Source organism: Pungitius pungitius, chromosome 20, assembly GCF_949316345.1.
Source record: "Pungitius pungitius chromosome 20, fPunPun2.1, whole genome shotgun sequence".
NCBI classification, from domain to species: domain Eukaryota; kingdom Metazoa; phylum Chordata; class Actinopteri; order Perciformes; family Gasterosteidae; genus Pungitius; species Pungitius pungitius.
This window is the reverse complement of record NC_084919.1, coordinates 7,993,478-8,013,021: the sequence shown is the minus strand read 5'-3', so window position 1 is coordinate 8,013,021 and position 19,544 is coordinate 7,993,478. Positions and strand designations below refer to the sequence as shown.

The following is a 19,544-nucleotide window of genomic DNA, read 5'->3' as shown; positions in this document are numbered from 1 at the left end:
CCCTGTTTCTCCACCTTTTAGCATCAATGTGTACGAAAAGCAGGTGTGAGACTGCAGGTGGGTGCCTGAGTGTTTGGAGCCACGGCAGGAGACACGCATGCGCTGCCTGGACAATGAGCCCCACGCGCTTATTTTGGATGTCAGTGTCATGTGGAGCCGCATTCGGGCTCCGTGCATCGCTCTCTAAGGCTGCCTCTTGTCATAGGAGTAATATCCAACGATGACCTTTCACCCTTTGACTGGACTTCTTATCCCCAAATGGCAGGAACAAGACAGTGGGAGAAATCGGGAATCCCCTTGTTTAACGGCTCCTTTGATAAAAGAAAAAAGGTAGAGAGCTGCACCCAGCAGATGGTACTTGGTTAGCGGATAAGGGCTGAACATGACAGATGTACATTGTTAACTTACGCTGTGCAGAATAAAAGACGCTTAAAACACTTTTTTAAAACTGTTTGAACATCACGTATGGTATCGCTCGCACAAAACATGACAATATAATACATGTTGTTGTAAAGGAAGGAATGAGTTGGTTGTTGCTTCCGCTTAATATGTGACCTCTAATATTACCACCGCTGTAGTGAAATTGTGGTATAGACACACACACACACACACACACACACACCAACACACACAAACACACAGTCTCTGTTTTCTCTGCTTTTTTTCTTCCTCGCGCCGACTCTGCAATCCCACAACTTCTTATCTCTCTGCACGGCTGTGCTCCTACCACCCTGATCCTGCCCCCCCCTTACACTCTCCACATCCTCACACACACACACACACACACCTCAACACCCCCCCCTCCCCCTACACTTATTTGGCTGATGAGCTAAGATGCCCCTGCTTGAACAAATTACCCGAATGTTGCATCCAGATAACTACATTGTGAAGCCTGTGGTTTAGTGTGTGTGTGAGTGTGTGTGTGTGTGTTTGGGTGTGTTTGGGTGCGTGAACCCATTCTCAAGGTGTATGTAATATTCCTAATACCACTTAAGATACTATTGGTGTGACACATGAATGAACAGATAAGAATTGTGGAACTTTCTCGTTGTTTTTTAATGCTTTGTCACCAATCCTTGCCAGACACATCACGTGTGCTTGTACTCCACGGATTGATACACACACAGAATACATATAATACAATAAAGCTTTACAATCAGTTCGATATTTTTGAATATGAATTAGCAGATATTTCACTCTCAGATGAAACGGTGTACCCCAGTTGCATTTAAAATCTCCTCAAAATCACGTCACTGTCACACAAAAGGAAAATGAGTTAGCATTCCTATTTCGTTATGACAGTAACACCTGTGGGGGGTTCTTGGGTTTAACTAGAAAACACAAACATGGCTGGCTTTTCATCAGAGGAGACAGAGGCAGTTCTCAGCGCCACAGACAGATGGCATCCCAATTAATTCATGATTGATTGCGTTGTAAGTTTGTCCCGCTGCTCTGAAGCACAAGATGAGCGGTTGGATTGAGACGGCCCCCTTTCTTATGTCCGATCTTGTGACCTGTCATCGGACTTTTTTCCAAACGCGTGAGCTGAGATAAGATCGAAACACACCTTGTTAGCTCTTTGGTATATTGTGCTCTTATCTTTAGGGGGACAGGTGTCTCAAAACCTGCCGTCCGCACCCCTCGGTGCACTCATATCTCGCCCACACGCAGCGCTGTTTGCTCAGATTTCCCGCCGTCGATAACGTAATATATTAAATAATGCAATGAGGAGTTTAGGTCAATTGTTTTAACATGGAAAAAAGTATCTTTAATGAAAAACTTAGTGGCCTAACTGTCTCTCACCGTCCTCTTAAAAACCTTCATAAGAACTCCCTCTTTTCCCTCCTTTCTTTGTTTGCATTTGTTCCTCTTCTGTCACAGTGACTGTTGAGCCCACAGGCCTTTTTACAATTCTTGCTAACACTAAAAGACACCGACGCATCGACACCGACGCATACTCATACACACACACGCGCACACACACACACACACACAAAGACCCTAAGCCACGAAGAGTCATTAGTGTCAGCATTCTTCCTGTTAACTTCCACAGAAGATGGGGCAATCAATAGTTTATTTCATGAGCATGACGTGACACACCGCCGAGGATTATGTCTCTCTTCGCGTATGTGTTTGTCCGCCACCAAATCAACACGAGATCAAATCAAATGACAACACGGCGTCTGTGTTTCGTGAGAAACCTTGAGTCAACATGACCGAAGCTCTGGCTTAGCGCGAGTTCTTTGTCAGGTAATTAGCATACGTGAGCAATGCCTCCTGCATATTCATTTACACCCCAAACAGTCAGACAAAGAAAAGACACGATGACATGTGATGGCGGTCGGTGTTGCGTGGACTCTACGGGAAACAACGTTTTGGTCAGCCTCGTCAGCTTCCAGAGGAAAGTCCAATGACGCAATTGTTCCATCGTGCTATTGGATAAAGCAGGAGACCAGCTGATCTAAACAGCTTGCATCATGGTTGACAGCCCCAAAACGAAGGCAGCAAGGAAATAATGAGCGAGCGCAGCATCATCACAACTGTCGGTCCGCTGAATTGGTTGCGCAAAAAGGTTGTGTGTTTCTGTGTCGCACTGCATTTCTTATGTGGTGTGTGTCCGTTAGCAGCTTTTCCCTCGTGATGACCTTCCCCCTGATCGCTGCAGTGTGCATTCAACGCCGCTCATTTGTATTTTGTCTCCCTCATCGGGCGCTTTCCCCGCATATGTCCTCTTCAACAATCGCACAAACAGACACACACACACGCAGGGAAATACAATGTACAGGGCCACATTTGCTCGCTTTAGCCGTCTGACTAATGACGTCAGAATGTGACCGTCATCACTACGTTCGCCAGTTTATTTCATAACATGTGTCAAGCATACAAAGTGAAAGTGTGTATGCCTACCACATGTGTGTGTGTGTGTGTGTTTGTTTTTTCAGCCTGGGCGTTTTGGACTGCAGACCACAAACAAGCTTGAGGTCTGAGTATCGTTATCTCTTTGGTGCAATTATGCTCACTTAGGCACACACACACGCACACACACACACACACACACACACACACACAGACACACACACACACACACAACTTTAACCCCATTACCTCCAACCACACCCCCCTTCCAAAATGAGTTCAAGGGCAGTAGGGGGTGTATCTGAAGAGGGTGTGTGTGTGGGGGGTGTTTTGAAGGGGGGGGGGGGGTGCAGTTCAGGGGGGTGATTGTGGGGGGGACCCCGGTGACATGGGTCCTAAACCGGGGCGGTCAGGCGTGATCATGCCATGTGAATCAACTTGTCATGATCACTTAGACATAACAATAGAGTGGACAGACAGAGGGGAGGAGAGGGGGAGGGAAGGAGGAGAGGAGATGAGGAAACAGGAACAAGGTTAAGAGGATACATGTGTTTTGAATTGAGGAAGAATTGAAACGTGAGGGTTTGTGTGCAGTTGTATTGATGGTGGCGCAGGGTGGGGTTATGTTATGAGTGTGTGGGTGTATGTGTGTGTGTGTGTGTGTGTGTGTGTGTGTGTGTGTGTGTGTGTGTGTGTGTGTGTGTGTGTGTGTGTGTGTGTGTGTGTGTGTGTGTGTGTGTGTGTGTGTGTGTGTGGTAGGCTCCATTGAAAGGTCCTTCCTTCTGCTCTATTTACCCAGGTGAATAGGGAAGCTGGACCAAGCCTGAGCGGGAAAACATGTCATTCTATGCCGTGTAAATGTGTGTGTGTGTGTGTGTTTGTGTGTGTGTGTGTATTGGAGTGGGGTGGGGGGTACTTGTGACTGTATGTGAGTACTAGTTCTCAAGACAAAAAGTTAGCCACATGACAACCTCCCCCCCCCCCCCAAGCCTGAGCCCAAGTAGATACAAACACACCCACTGACACACATGAGAGGACACACACACATATTAGAAACCCAGAAATCCGGGGGCTCGTTTTGGAGACGTTGTTAAACTACTTTTAGTCCAAATGTCCGCTGAGCATTTGAAACAAAATAACTGGTGTTTTTTGTTTTTTTGTGCATTTAATGATGAAAACCCAGAACGAACCGATGTGAAAGCAGACGACGTGAGGATGTGTGAGGAGTGTGTGTGAGTTAAACAAGTGTTGCTGGGGGGCCTGGTGATGTCTGTGTGTGGTTACAGGGTTCTTTGATATATTACAGCCACTGAAATGCTGGCTTATGTGTTGCTGTAGTATTATACAGTCCTTTTTGCATTTTTCATATTTGTGTCACGTGATTGGGTTTGTTGACTTGGAGAAGACAAGCACCCCACCATTAATCAATAAAGAGAGTTTATATTACAGAAAGTGAGAGAGAGATTATATTGCATAGTAAAATCAATTAGTATTATTCAAGTTTGTTAATGCAGACCCTTTCTGTCGTTGTTTTAAATTCGCTTGTTTCTAAACTGTTTCTGACCTCCTTGATTCACCGAAAACCAAAACCAAAGGATCTTTTGGCACCACAATAAGGGGCCGGGGTGAAAGTAATGTCTGACCTTGGATTGTGTTTATTATTATAAAAAGTAAACAATCAACCCAACTGTCTTTCCTGCTTTCTTCTCTGCCCCCCCCCCCCCCCCCGCCACCTCCTTGTATTCTTCTCCTTCTTTCATCGAATGGCCAAACGTCACGTTTTCTGCTCTTTGACACTGTTGGCACCACTTTGGACCTGTTGACCCACTTTTTCACAAATGTTTACAGTTATTGTTACGGGCTGTCGGGCGCATGCACATTGCTCCGTACACCTCTTTGGGATTCTGAAAAACAACAAACCAAAAACGCCCAAACGAGCGGCGGTCAAATCTGGGGAGACAGCAAGACCTCAGCAGCAGGGCTGCTACGTCTATCTGCCCAATCTGTGAGTTGTGGTGCGCGTGAGCAACGCCCCCCCCCCGCCCCCCCACCCCCTTCCATTCTCACTCAGGACCTCAGCTTAGAAACACGGACGACCTGAAGAACTTTGTCGATTACGGTCCCTAAACAAACTTCAAACAAACCTGGCAACCTGGCAACCTGGCAACTTGCTTTCACTCACACTTTGGATTTGGGAAAGTAGGGAGAGGGACATTTATTGTTAATTTGTTTGTTTCTTATCTAAATGACAATTAGGACCACTTTCTTCATTTATTTCTATGACGAATGAGTTTGAGTTTTACCACCAACTCTCAGGGGGGGGGCCTTATCATTTCACTGTTAATACATCTGGCTATGAGTGCTATTCTGCTTATGCATAGAAAGGGGCCAAAGTGGCACCGTGTATATTCATATTGTGACACCAAAGTCACTATTTGCTTTGTAGTGCAGTTAGTCTGGAGTTAGGTGTGCATTTTACTCCTTTGGGGGGTTGTTGTGTGTGCAGTTTTAACTCTGTAAAAGCCATCTAGTCTAATATGTTTGTGCCTATTTACCAAACTCCGAAATGTCATGAACATTTCCACTCTCACAAAAAAAAAACGTTCCTGCTGTTTCCCCTCCTTCATCCCACTGTGGACTGAAAACACAGAAAAGGAAGCAGAAGAACAAAAAGCCTCGGAGAAGTAAAAACCCCTCTTCCAACCTCACTTAACCCGCTTGCTTCTCCCTCTGCTTTGTTTCTTCATCACTTGTCCCCCCCCCCCTCCTGTTTCTCTCCTCTCCTCCTTACCACGGATGGTGTAGGGTAGTTATCAGGCCCGGCCAGCCCAGCCCAGCCCTCCTACCTGACCGCTGCCAGCAGGGAGCGGCCCCCCCTCGCCTATCTCCAACCACAACAGCGCCCAGGGAATGAGGAAATCAGGCGAGAGTAATCTATGCAGGCCCAGAGCACACTGGCCAGCGTTGGAGCTCACCAAGAGTGTGTGTGCGTGTGTGTGTGTGTGTGTGTGTTTTGCAAGCATGCACGCCCGTGTTCAGGAGCCCGCCACTCCTGCAACATCCGCCTATAAATCTATTGTGACAAGACAAACTGAATTTATGAGCCAATCTGCTTGCGACAGACATTAGAGATTTGAAAAGGGAAAGGAGGGCGGAATAAAAAATATATAGTGGTGAGCGGGAACTTCTGCTTTGACATTTAGGGCTGAATATTTTGTCCAACAAGTGCATTTATCATACAAAGCCTATTAGAGCGTTCAATCGCTCTGTGTTTTGTCCAAAAACAAAAATATCCAATCAACTGAATGTGAAAATAAAATCTGAGGTTCCTGTTTGCGCTCACCGAAAGCGAGAGCCAAAAGCTGAACCAGATGGAGGAAAGAACAAATGGAGACATCTCAGCATTTTATCAGTCACTTGACCTCTTAACAAGGTTTAGAAAAAGAAAACCTCTCCATGATTAACCATATAAGTCCTTCGGACTTCCTCCGTGTACTGTGTGTATCCGTTGACGTGGATATTTTGTGCTTGTTTTCAGTTGTGCGTGAGCACTTACCCTGGAAAGAGTACATTTATACTTCACCATCACCAACACAAAGAAGCTCTCGCTCACCTCTTCTCACCTCTGAAAGACATTTGTTGTCCTAAGAGAAGGACCTGAGAGTTTTTGCTTTTTTGCTGAAAGCTTGTTGGAAGTTCATACTCAGGTGTATTGACACACCTTAAAATGTAAAACAAAGAATGGCACGGTTTGTAAAGATGAACTTTTACTACCTTCACTATTTTACATACACTGTCTGTGTTGTTTTAGGGTCAATTTGGGTTTTCTGCACAAAAAACACTGACAAAATTAAATAGTGTGAATTGCAATGTTATCTTTAGATAACCTTGTGCCCACTCACTCGTCGACACTCTACAATGATGAAGTACACATCCCTGTATGTACCATATACTGTCACTATCTACTATCAACTTTCACTTTTCACCTCATTAAAGGAGGAGCACTTGGGAGCTGGAAGTCGTGAACACCGTCCAATCAATTAGTTCTCAATCTCTACAGTCAAATGTAGAAAACCTCCTATGTGTCTCAGTCCAAAATACCTTGATGACAGTATCCATCCAGGTCTGTACTGTTTTTACCAATTAACCACCACATTGACACACACACACACACACATAAACACACACACAAGCAGATGCCTTCTCACTCAGTGGAAGCAGGTGTCTGTAAATCTCGTGGGGTTTGAGGCTTTTTTTTTTCTTTAGGGTGTAGTAAAAGATGGTGAAATTCCCAATGTGAAAGTCTGCTTCTTGCTCTGGCCTCTTTCCACAAGACACCCCCCGCCCCTCCCATTTTCTCTCTCTCTCTCACACACACACACACACACACACACACACACACACACACACACACACACACACACACACACAGACACACACAAACCACACAGCTACATTTGCTGGCAGAGAACCGTGTAAACTTTGAAAACCTGATCAAACCTCCTTGCTGTGTATTTACACCACTATTGGTGCATTAGTTAATGTTCCGTTAAGGCCTCATTGAGGGTTCATGTTTCTGTTGGTTCCTGCCGGAATGTAATTTCTGTCTATGTATCCCTCTGAGACTAATAGATGGGAATCTATATCTGAGGGCACTGTGGTGGATCAGGGCGAGGCGGGGGTGCAGGTGCGCGTGGCTGAAGGGGAGGGCAGGGGGTGTAAATATAGCTCCCGGTCTGAATCCGGGCCCCTTGGCCTTCACGGCCTCAAAGGAAAACAAGCGTACTCAAGAGACTAAATGGGAAGCGCACACATGTGTGATTTGTGTGTTTTTGGAGAACAACGAGGTGTTTCATACACAGGCCTATTCACCAGATAAAACTTTCCCTTAGTGTTTCTGGAAGGTGCGAAACAGTTGGGTTCATTTGCTTATTGCCTTTTGGTGGATGATAAACTCCACACTCACTCAATAATTGGCAGATAGAGGGAACGGTTATCATGGGCTTGGAACAAATTTATGACAGCAAACCTTTGTTTCCCCAGGATTGTGTTTGTGTGTGTGTGTGTGTGTGTGGGAGATTAGGCGTATTTGATTACAAAAAACCTGATCCAAATTTGCATAAACACCAGAGAACTCTAATTGCTTTAAAGAACTTCTCCTGAAAACAGTGCACCTTCGCAGTCCTACAGGCGGATTGTACTTAAGAACTTTTGGGTAAAATAACATTTTCACTTAAAAAATATGGAAATGTTTACAGTCTTTGAGGAACCACTTTCGAAATGAGTCAGTTTTCTCTTAGTGAGTCATTTTCTTTCAAATGATATTCCCAAAATGACACTGAATGCACGCTGTAATAAAAACACACTTTATTTACTAGGCAGTATAGAAAAGTATAAAAACTTGGCATGTATAAATGCTTTTATAAAATCATTTTTGCTCAAAAGATAGTATAAAACAAGGCGTATAAAAAGGATTGTCTGCAAAAAGTGTTTGACATGGGCTACTGCAATGCTGATTGAACAAGCATTATATAAAAACTATCCAAAGAAATGTTTAAAAACAAAAAGCCATACAAAAGTTTTGATTGGGATTTGTTTGTACATTTGTATAAAATATCTGTGTTTAGTGCCCTCGCCTTTTCTGGAGAGTATAGGTTTACAAGTGCAGCTTGGTCTTATGCTTACTGGGTGAAGCTCATGGTTTCAAACATACACTCTCATTTAAGATGATTCTTTTAAATGTAGAAATATATATATGCTTAAAGGTTTAACAAATTTAACATTTTTTCATTGAATTTACCATTCAGGTTACTGAGAAGGCCAGAAAAGAATGAAATCTCAAAAGGTTGAAATGAAAACTCAATTGGTATGAATCAAAAAGGTGCCAATGTGGTAGTCTGGTAATACTAATAAGGCCGGCCCCTTCAGTGTAAAACGTGATCAAGTCAAATAACCGAGCAAGAACAGACTCATGCTGCTCATGCTCAGTAGGTAAGTGTATACATGAGGTGACACAGACCAAACACTTGAAATAAACAGTAGACACATTGTAGCCTGTCTAACAAAAAATAAAATAAAAACACAAACGTTTCACGACTGAAATAAAGAGGTCAGTTTTAAATTCAATAATATGCCTTTGGATTTATGATAATGCTAACAGGGCTTAAATACTTAACTTACAACACTGATCCATTGGCCAATTGAAGAAAAAAAAACAACAGCATTATGAAAAAAAAAGAAATAAATTAATCAACTTGTTCTTTATATTAATATCAAAATTCAGAATTAACAACTCAGCCCAATGCAAATTATATATCCACCGTTTCCCATTTATAATACAACATCGATAATAACAAAATGATGAGACCAAACGAGATAAGACGTACAACAGAAACCCTCGCAAATTATAGGTAGAAAGTTTCCACAAAAAAAAAAATAACAATAAAAAAAACTTGCTTAGTCTTTGGTTGGTCGAAATCCAACGAGTGTGAGTGTAAAAACACCGACGGCATAGAGCCTCTCCCAACTGTTGTACCACAACAAATACGTAACCCGCAGCGCCGCCGATCCTCCCCGCCGCAGCGGGGCGCCACGTCTACATGACCAGCGTCCTCGTGGAGTAAGTGCTGATGTACTTGCGGCTCTGCTCCGAGGCCAAGGCGTGCTCCTCGGTTTCCCCGCAGGTCGCCTGCTCCCAGGGGCCCAGCTGCTGGTTGGGGAGAGGAAAGCGGGATGGTTGGTTTCACATATTTTAAGACACGTCACGCGGCGCGATATCTAGAAGGCCTTCACACACCTGCAGCGGGCTGCCCGTGCCTCGGCGAGGGAGGTGGTAGTTCTTGTGTCCGTCTTCACTCAATAATGAGCCAGTGAGCAGGTCCTGAAGGAGAAAAGATTTTAAAAAAAACATCTCAACGGAGGTTCAAAACTACTATACTAAAAAAGATATTTGTGACTTATTTCCAAAACATGAACCGCGAGGTCAAGCGAGGGAGGAGCTTACGGGAACTTCCTGTGCGGGGCCGTTTGGGGAGAAGAGCTGTGTGTGGAGGTCTTGTCCTTCCCACTGCATACACGGGCTCCTCTCACACGGGCTCTCCACCTAGGACCCAGAACACATCGTGGTTAATATCCAGAGGGGGAACGTGCAGTCACCTCGTCTCTTTGGACTAATGCCACTCCTGGCCACAAGTTAAACAACTTGACATAAGCCCAAGGCATTCAGCGCACCCGCCCACTGCTTAAGGCACACTTTGGGTGTAGATGGCTCTTTACTTAAGCTGTAGTTTGGAGATGAGTTATCAGGGGATTGTTGTCTGAAAAAGGCACTTCCCTTCATGCTTCGAGAAGGACGGCTGAAAGGCTACACACTTATCTCGGGCACAGAAATCAATAAATCAACGTTCATTATTATAAGTAGATATGTGCACTCGCTTTTGTAAAGTATAAAGTACCTCTTGTTTTATCTTCTTCAGAGGAGGCTGCTCAATTGCACAGTCCATCGGCTCCTGCTTGATGGTTTTGACCATCTGTTGCTCCAAATGAGAGTTCTGGAAAAGGCAGATATCCCCCAGTGAGACATAAGGACACTGAAGCGAGCCCACCAAGATGTAAAAAGACAGGTTCCCGCTCTAAACCTTGATCTGTTTCTCACCAGCAGTTTGTCGGGTCCGTACTTTGCCTCCTGCATGGCCACAGCTGACCTGAAAGGCGTGGGCGTGCACGGACACGACTCCTGGATCGAACGGCGGATGTTGGGAGTTCGGAACCTGAGGGGGGACAAAGAGAGAGACGACTGTTTGTCAACACGTCTTTTACTGCAGTTGCAGAGTTGCATAAATTTGATGCGTGTAAGACAAAGCGACGTACACGTCCTCCTCTTTGAAGTGCCTGATGGTGTGGTTGATCAGAGGCTTCGATTCCACAGGCGAGCCGTCGTGGTCCGAGTGTTCTGGGCTCATTGACTGGTTGAGAAACTGAACAAAAAAGGGAGGAAATCAAATCAACTGAAAGTAGCTTTTAGCTTTATTTCTGAAGAAGCTCCCTTCTGGCCAAATTTGAAAACTGCAAATTACAGAAATGGTGAGTAGCTTCTTGGTTCAAGTCTATGCTATATACCTGCTAAGCGACCCCTTTTAAAAAAAATCTCTACACCATTTGATCAAGAACAAAATGACGGCTGGCTGAAGTAAAAGAGATGCTCACTGAGTCGATGACGCATTCCATGAACTCTGGCAAGGCATTTGAGAACGTCGGACTGCTGTGATGACTGCCGTCACCGCTGCTGCTGCTGCTGCTGCTTCTCCTCGTGGCGTGGGCGCGTGCCGCAGAGGCGCTCTCCTCGGGTAGGCAGCTCTGGTCCAGGGGCAGGGCTGGGGCCTGGTGATGGGGCAATAACATTACACCCTCTGAGCTGTTGGACACAGAGCTCTGGCTCTCCCAGCTGGGATAGGACAAATTCATCTGTGGGAGAAAAAGGATATTGAGAGAAAGGCTATTAATAAAGTAAAATAATTTGACAAAACAATTTGGGAAAGTGCCAGCGTGAGCATTAGGTAAGAGGTGTAAAAGAATCGAAAGAATGAGAAAAAGAGAAGAAGAAAGGGAACTTTTATGTAAAAGAGTGTTGAGCAGAGAGTTGCACAAGGGGTCATGCACATGCACTTAAATGGCGACGAGGTCCTATTTCATCACAGACCCCCCCAGATGTTTCCTCCGCACACATCCAACCACCTTCCGTGCATCCGGGGTCAAACACTCATGCATATAAATCCTGCTGTCACTCTGCAGCGGCTCGCCCGCAACTTACTGGTAGTGACGGCTGGCCTCTCAGCTCATCTTCTGTCGACATGAGCAGCAGTTCGATCTCCTTCACCCTCTGCTCCTTCTCAGGGTCCTCCTCACCATAGTGTCTCTGCGGTTGGGGGGGGGGGGGAGGGGGCACGAGGCAGAATTTAGAGGCGGTTCATCTTCTGGTCTCAAGCTCCCGCCTCGCTAAGGCGATTGAACTGCACCGCATCCACGTGCCATTTACATTTTTTACCTGTATAGCAGCGGTTCCGTGCTGGGGGATGTTGAGCATGTTCAAATGCAAGGCCATGGGGAACGGCACCTGTGGAGCCAATCGGAAAACAATGGAAATCAATGACCCGCCTGCAGCCAGAAATAACAAATCGGAATAATTCAGTTTCCCGGGGGTTGTTTTTCGCCGGAGGCCCACTCACTCTGTGCGCGTCGGAGATGTAGGCGTAGTTTAGCGGCGACAAGGGAGGCGGCTGCGCGTGGCTTGGCGAGTGGTGCGCGTAACCCATGAGGTGGTTGTTGGTCTTGGCGTAGCCGTGGCCCATGGAGTGCGAGGAGTTGCCGTTCTTGGCCGCGCACTGCAAATAGCCCTCTTGCTCCACCTTCCGCCTCATGGTGGAGTTCCAGTGGTTCTTGATGGCGTTGTCCGTCCTGGAGGCCGCAAAGAGCGGTTAAAGTAACTCGCGGCGACACGAAGCGCGTCCGAAACGTGCAAGCGTTACAATACAGGCCCACAGCGTCACGCACACTCAAAAATAAAGTAACTTGTGTTTCCTTCATCCCCTTTGTCTTATATATTTGATCCGGGGCCTGTCTCTCTCTAAACTTGTTTCCCACCAATCCTTCTGTTCCCCGCCTATCAAAACAACGGAAATACTTTCCGTGTTCACGCCTTTTTTTCTTCTTTTGTGTTCTGCATGCTCACTTCGTCCCTTTTTCTCTTTTTGTTTCTTCTCTTTTCCTTTTTCGTCCATTTCACGCTCTCGACCGCAGCATTGCACAGTCAACCAACCAAGTGTTCAGTGATTCATCTAGAATCCCTCCCCCTCCCCGCCAGCACTTGAGCACAGTGTATCTTACCTGCCAGGGAGCAGCTTTGCAATTTCGGCCCAGCGGTTTCCCAGCTTCTCGTGTGCCTGGTAGATAATTCGGTCCTCCTCCTCGGTCCACGACGTCTTCTTCACCTCTGGGTTCAAGTGGTTGTGCCAGCGCTCGCGGCACTGCTTGCCGATACGGCCCTTCAGGTGCTTGGCGATCACCGACCAGCGCTTGGCTCCATACTTCTGGACCAGCTCGATCACCTGTGTGTGTGTGTGTGTGTGTGTGTTTGTGTGTTTGTGTGGGGGAGGCGAGAGAGAGAGAAAGAGGAAAGACAACATGGCGAGGGGGAAGAGCGTTGAAAAGGAAGAGAAGTAAATGTTAGTGAAGGGGCACGAGAAAAGAAAAGAGGAAGTAGCCATAACAGGGAGGAGAGGGAGAAGTGAAGGGGTAGAGAGAAAGAAAAATAAGTAAAATAAATAATAAATAAATATAGGTATGCGAGGGGTGGAATGGAAACGAGAGAAAATGACAAGAAAAAAAAGTCAGTCACACAGACAAATCGTGAACATTGCGTCAGTGAAATCTCCTCCTTCCTTGCTGCTGTCTTTATCTTTATCCTGTGGAGGTGACTGAGAACACCTGCTGGTGAGCACAGAGGGAGTTTCCAGCGGAACGTTAGCCCCGCTGATCATTACAGTGGCGTCTGGGTGGAAATATAACTCCTACAGACTGGGCTCAGCTAATGCTTCACAGCCTTTTAAGAGGCCGAGCGCCTTGTTTGTTGAGTAACGGAAACTTTTTGGGAAATAAAAGCTGTGCAACAGCAGCCAAGGAGTTGCTACAGATTTGACCCTGGATGATGCTCAATCAAGTCTCCTGTGAGTGTTTTCCATTATTCAATTGTTCTCCACCAAGGTTCTAGTGTGCCACAAATCCTGTGCTTTCCTCCTTGATTTTGAATTTTAAAGTTGTCTAAAAAAGGCTTTTTTCTTACCCTCTGGTCCTCCTCTTTGGTCCAAGGCCCTTTGATGAGCTCCGGGTTAAGGACCTTCTGCCACCTGTGCTGGCACTGCACATCTGTACGGTTCTGGTAGGTCAGGGAGCAGGGCATTAGCACTCATACTGCGCAGGAGGTCAGTGTGTGTGTGTGTGTGTGCACATGCCGCACTACTTACAGTTAGTAAGCTTGCAATCACTTTCCAGTCTTCTGATCCATGGAGCTCAACAAGTTTCTTTAACTTCTCATCCTAAAAGAAATCATATTGCAGTTAGACATATGTCCCTGCTGCGAGCAACTATTAAATATAATATATACTATAAGTTCATAGTCTGTGAATAGAGTTAGACCAGACAACTATAAAAGGTTCCCAGGTACATTGGATGTGTTCCCTCCTGGAGAGATTTTTATCCAGCAGCTGTGTGGTTTGTAGTAGGATTTTGAATTGTTTTGTGTGTGTGTGTGTGTGTGTGTACCTCTTCTCGTGTCCAACGGGTTTTGCCAAGGTGCCGTTTCCCCGACTTGACCATTGATCCATCGTAATCATGGTCGTACATCTCGGCCTCCTCCTCATCCTCCTCGCTACTGTAAACACTGCAGACACATAGAGAGAGAAAGAGACATTTCAGAAAGGAGGTGCAGTCTGTGGGAAAAGGAACAGTGTAAAATAATAGAAAGGTTAATACTAGCACAATAACTACCTGTCTAATTCAAAACTACTCCCTAATCATCTCTTTGCAGAGTGCATAAAGAACTCAGCCCACTCGTTAACTCATCAGGTGTCAACACGGACAGAACCAGTCATTCTTGAAGGTTTGGGTGCAGGCTTTTAGCCAAGACACCCACAGGGGGAGAGAGAGGGAGACACAGAGAGAGAGAGAGAGAGAGAAGAGAACAGCAAGTGGGAGGGAGAGGGGGAGATGGGTGAACAGGTTTTAATGTTTTTGGTTTCCACAGATACTGGGATTGGCTATGTGATCATAATTTCGTGACCCTGGCGTGTTCAGACCTGCAGTGGCATTGTACAGCACAGTCATGTGTACACACACACACACACACACACACACACACACACACATCAGAGTGTAGGGTATGGACAACTCGCAAGATAGGTAAGATCCTTCGGTGTCAACAGGTGAACAGGAACCCCACTGAGGTGTGTTTGTACAAGAGGATATTTAACGCAGGTTATCTTCCTTATTTTTAACCATTAACTTTAAGCGAGCGCTGCATGATCAATCCAAAAGATCATACGGAAATGTATGCATATCAGTCTCTAATTTACTTATTTATTTCGTTTTTTTTTTTTAGGAATAAAGAGGATACGACACCACACAAGAAATAAAACAGACGCAAACCGGCCAACAAGACAGTGAACGCAGCAGGCTTACAAGTGAAAAGCGCACTATGAAAGAGCTCGGTGATAACCATTGTTCTTATCTTAATCAGAGGGGCGGTTTTGTGTGAAGTCAACTCGCACGTTTTCCCCCGTCTTATGTGTGTTTCACCATGAGAATCAACCAATAAGCCGCACCGAAACAACGACAGGTACAACTTCACACGCGAGCTCAATGAAAGTAACCACAGGGGGAAATGATGCCCATCAATAAAGTGCATTACACGGTGAGCGAGTGGAGGGTTGTACTCGTGGCGACTGCATCAAAACGAGGGACTAACAACACAAAATGCAGCCAGGCGGTCCCCCCGTGACAGGTGCGCATAGCGGGCGCAGCGAAAGCGCACTTTCCAAAATAACAGTGAGCGCCCCTCGCTTTAGGAGACGCCGCGTTTACGGTCCGCGTTTGGATCGGGCTTTAAAAATCACCTCTAATGAAGCCAGTTATCATCGGTGTATCCAAGGCCGATGTGCAAGTTATAAAAATGTATCGTTTGTGAGGCATGTGCAATAATTGTTTTTGGTTTTTCAAAACTTTTCTAAATGCTTATGCAGAGTTGTTTGGACCCCATGCTGCATTCTGATTGATTTTGTATCTATTTAAAATCAAATATTGATTTAGAATAGACCCCGCACCTCCCTCCTCATTTCTCTCTCTCCACTGACAGCAGCACACATGCCAGATGACCCGCACCTGTCATGAGCGCGCGAGACCCAGACACACACAGACCACCATGCTCGCCTTTAAACTTGCAAAAAAAAAACCAAAACGCTTCACAGACACAAAATATGCTTCAACCAGAAAGCAAAAAGAATTTTAAAAAGCATACACCCTGTCAATAGCCTGCACCCCGCAACACCTCAAAACGGACTCCGAGAGATAGGATCATGCGTTAGAAATACAGCACCTACGTGTTATAACATTGCGTAGTAACACGCGCGAGCTGGCGGTGTGTTTTGGGCTCACCTGTTTCTCGGCCGTCGAGTCATGTTAAAATGTGTGGAGCGGCTCGCAGGGTTGCGCTGAGCACGTACTTTCGCTATCCGCGCTGGACTTGTTCTCCCGGCAGCGAGGCACGTTGACATTAATTTAAACTACAGCAGCCTTTCACCACCGCTCCTCCCCTTCCCCATCCCGGTCAATTTGGCGCTCCTGAGCGCGGCCCACTGCGCATGTCCAACAGGGTGCGTGGGACTTCCGTGTAGAAGAAGTCCGAAATGTAATTGAAAGTCGTGACGGTTTTTAAAGTGTCTTTTTTTTGCGAAAACACGTTAGCCTACGCCTCTCTTGTTGGGTGGGTGGGGGGGTAACACTTCATCTAACATCCTGATCCGCAGCATTATTGTTCAAAATACTAATTCCATAATACAAGTGGGGCTGGATACTGTACCGCGAGTTAGAAATAGTGGATACGTTCAAAGTGTGGCTGGATACTTTGCCAATTGAGTAGTGTTGAATTATATGTATGCCCCACACCATGCCTTACAGTGGGACCTGAAAAATGACACCTATAGACCGAAAGCTACGAAGTGTTCATGAACGCACCGCTGCTCTTCGCAGTGGACTTGTCAAAGGCGCGTTTAGCCCTGCCGTCCGCGCTAAATGCTTTTTGTCAACAATATTCGCGAGTTACTTCTCTTCTGCTGAAAGGAGAAGGAAACTAATACATCTGGACGGCGTAAACAATTGCGGAATGAGTTTTATGACGGGCTTGGAAAGTGAGGTTCCAATGTTGTCTGTGCATGAGCTCACTTCTCGAAAATACAGGTGTTTCTTAGTAATAAAAAACAAACAATCAATAACTTGGTCTTTTCAAGCTTAAAATGTGCTCAACATCCACCTTAAAAGCACACTTGATCTAATTTAATGTTATCCGAGTTGTTCCTCAAGTAATCCAAAGCGGCGTGTACATTACAATAAGTGCATACATTGCATATATTATTTTGTGTTAATGCTGGTCACTTTCATGATTATCTTGTTTTGCTTTTGCTTTTGGTTGAGTTATTAACCCTCCCTGTGCCTGCCTTGTCTTTGCTCGGCCATTCTTTGAGGGGGGGCGGGGGGTATTTGTATAAATGTGTCTTCTCATTGTATTAGTTCTTCCATACGCGACCGTATTGTCCTGGTCACTTATAATTACCATCACCCCAGACTAGCCTTTTGTCCCAGGCCGGTCATCATAATAGTGGCCTGATAAAGAGCTGCACACTCACACACATAGCGCCACATGGACTGCACATTTCACTTTTTGATGCAACAGGGTGGACGGTGCTCAGTGAAGTGAAGTGCTTGGGCTGTTGACACAGAGAAATTTACTGAATATAGAAGATATTTCTTAGACTAATTTGTGTGTATTACCAATCACAGAATGCATTGTTTAACGGTTTTGGTTCAGAAGCAACATACAACATTGAAACATATGAACTGTAAGTCCCACTGATGCCGATGTAATATACTGCATGGTTGCCTTGTCACAATTGCCAATAGACTTGAAATTCTACACCTGTGTACACAAGCATTGTTCTGACATTTTATACCTTGACAAACGTGGTACTTCGAATCTATTCAAATCCTATTTCAATTATATATCAGATGTTGTGCAAGATTGTAATACAAGACGCCACACATGTGGCATGTGTCTTTTCCCTCCAGGGCAATATCAAAAACTACATCTTGTCATCTGAAACCAAATTAAAGGAAGGGAGGTATGCAAATTCCTCCATAGTAGTTTGAGCAGGAAGCCTGAGACCCATTGACTCCATAGTGAGGACATTTGCATGGGCGCGATTGGACAGGTTAAAGGCAGCTATTGTGATGGTCGACCCCTCTTGCAAAGCACAGTGTGCACAGGTTGGCTCATTTGAATGATTTTTAATGACGGCTCCCAGGCACGAGATAGCATCCCACCAGGCTTTCAGATCCAGCGTTTGAAAGGCCAAACATGAGTATTGTTAATTGTTAATTGTATGTCTTGTATGCCTTGGTTGGTGAAGGGTTTTTCCCTATTCAAATAGGAAATGTAATGCTGAATAGTTAGATGAACCCACATGTTGACTAATTGTCAATGGGGGTATATAAACATGTAGAGGATTTATACGTTAGCATCTTCCTGCAGTACATAAAAATAGCAAACATTATTCAGGAACATTTTAGAAGAATATTTGACTGTGCCACTTGCGTAATTAATGCATTCTGTATCAACATAATCAGTCAAATGTACAAAGTTTTCTAAGAACACATAACTATTGCTTTTAGCCCTAAAATCTGACTTTAAATACTACGAGGACCTCGCGTGTTTTTCTTTTTTTTGACTTTAGCTGTTTGGACCACCTGTCAAAGACTTCCAAAGGTGTAGGTTTTGCATTTTCCATGGGCATGAGTTCTTGTGAAAGACTCTTCCTGTGATACCTTCAGCCCCTGGCAAATTATGTAAAGCATTACCTCATACACATTGCCAACTTTTCGGACGGACTTCTCCCCCTCACCCACTCGCTCATAAGCTTCTACAATTACACCAGGTTTAATCTGTTTTCGGATTTGCATGCTGTTGTTTTGTTATGTTCTTGCTTTCACTTGATAGTACCACTGCAATTCACTTGGCAACAAATATTTTGCGCATCTCTTAGAATTGAATGTAATACAGTCAAAGAAAAAGAAGAAAAAATATGATGGATGCAAACCATAACGTGTATTCGTCTGTTCAACAATATCAGTTCTAAATCTTTTAAACAAAGCACCAACCATCCAATGATCCGCTCATTCTTCTAACAATCTGTCCATCCATCTGCTTAATCCATCTAATGTGCCCAACATTTGAGCACCACCAATTGAAACTCTGTGGCCAGGTCGGCAGCACAGATTTGACCAGAGTTCTAAAAACACATTCAAAGGAAACAAAAGTTCAGATCCTGTGCAGAGGTGTGAAAATTAACACCCCAGCCTTGTTGCTGCATAATAGAACCTCAGTTTATCTTTAAGTCTAACTACATATACAAAGCAGAAAGAGCAACTAAAAATTGTGTTTTTTGATATGACAATGTTTTAGTTTTAATGTTTTTTTTGTTTAGCAGGTTTGTGCTTTTAGGTTATAAACTGGGACAATGGAGGCAAAAAATTCTGAAAACACATTGAAAATTTTATATTATTTTTAACTTGTGCAAAATGTTCCATTTCCATGACATGTCATGTGCTCTTTGCCGCATTTGGTTTTTGAGTGTCCTAGAAACATTTTAGTGATGCAAATGAAGAGTTCCCTCACTGTCACCTGTGTGACCCTGTGGAGTGAACATGTTTGTGTCTGTTTACCTCTATGCGTGTGCAACATGTGTGTGTATGTGTGTGTGCAGTTGTTTATTTTGACATGTAGATGTGACATCAAAACGCAGGAAGTGGAATTTTAGAGGGGAAACCACCACCCACTTAGAGGCACACGCGCACGCGCTGATACATAC

The 19,544-nt window shown here is 44.9% G+C and overlaps 1 protein-coding gene across 2 annotated transcripts; it reads right to left on the bottom strand.

Annotated features, from left to right (window-relative positions):
• Positions 1-8,201: 8,201 nt before the first annotated feature.
• myb (v-myb avian myeloblastosis viral oncogene homolog) lies at positions 8,202-16,198 on the bottom strand. 2 transcript variants are annotated; one of them, XM_037450235.2, is made up of 15 exons: positions 16,060-16,198; positions 14,173-14,290; positions 13,875-13,946; positions 13,694-13,786; positions 12,739-12,959; positions 12,081-12,309; positions 11,900-11,968; positions 11,666-11,770; positions 11,062-11,319; positions 10,726-10,832; positions 10,511-10,625; positions 10,311-10,406; positions 9,860-9,958; positions 9,653-9,736; positions 8,202-9,565 (listed from the first exon to the last, which is right to left on the bottom strand). In XM_037450235.2, the coding sequence occupies exons 1-15, from the start codon at positions 16,176-16,178 to the stop codon at positions 9,452-9,454; spliced, it is 1,899 nt and encodes a 632-aa protein (XP_037306132.1). In that variant the 5' UTR covers positions 16,179-16,198; the 3' UTR covers positions 8,202-9,451. The 2 variants fall into 2 exon arrangements, with proteins under 2 accessions (XP_037306132.1, XP_037306133.1); XM_037450236.2 differs by having other exon boundaries at positions 8,202-9,562.
• Positions 16,199-19,544: the final 3,346 nt, after the last annotated feature.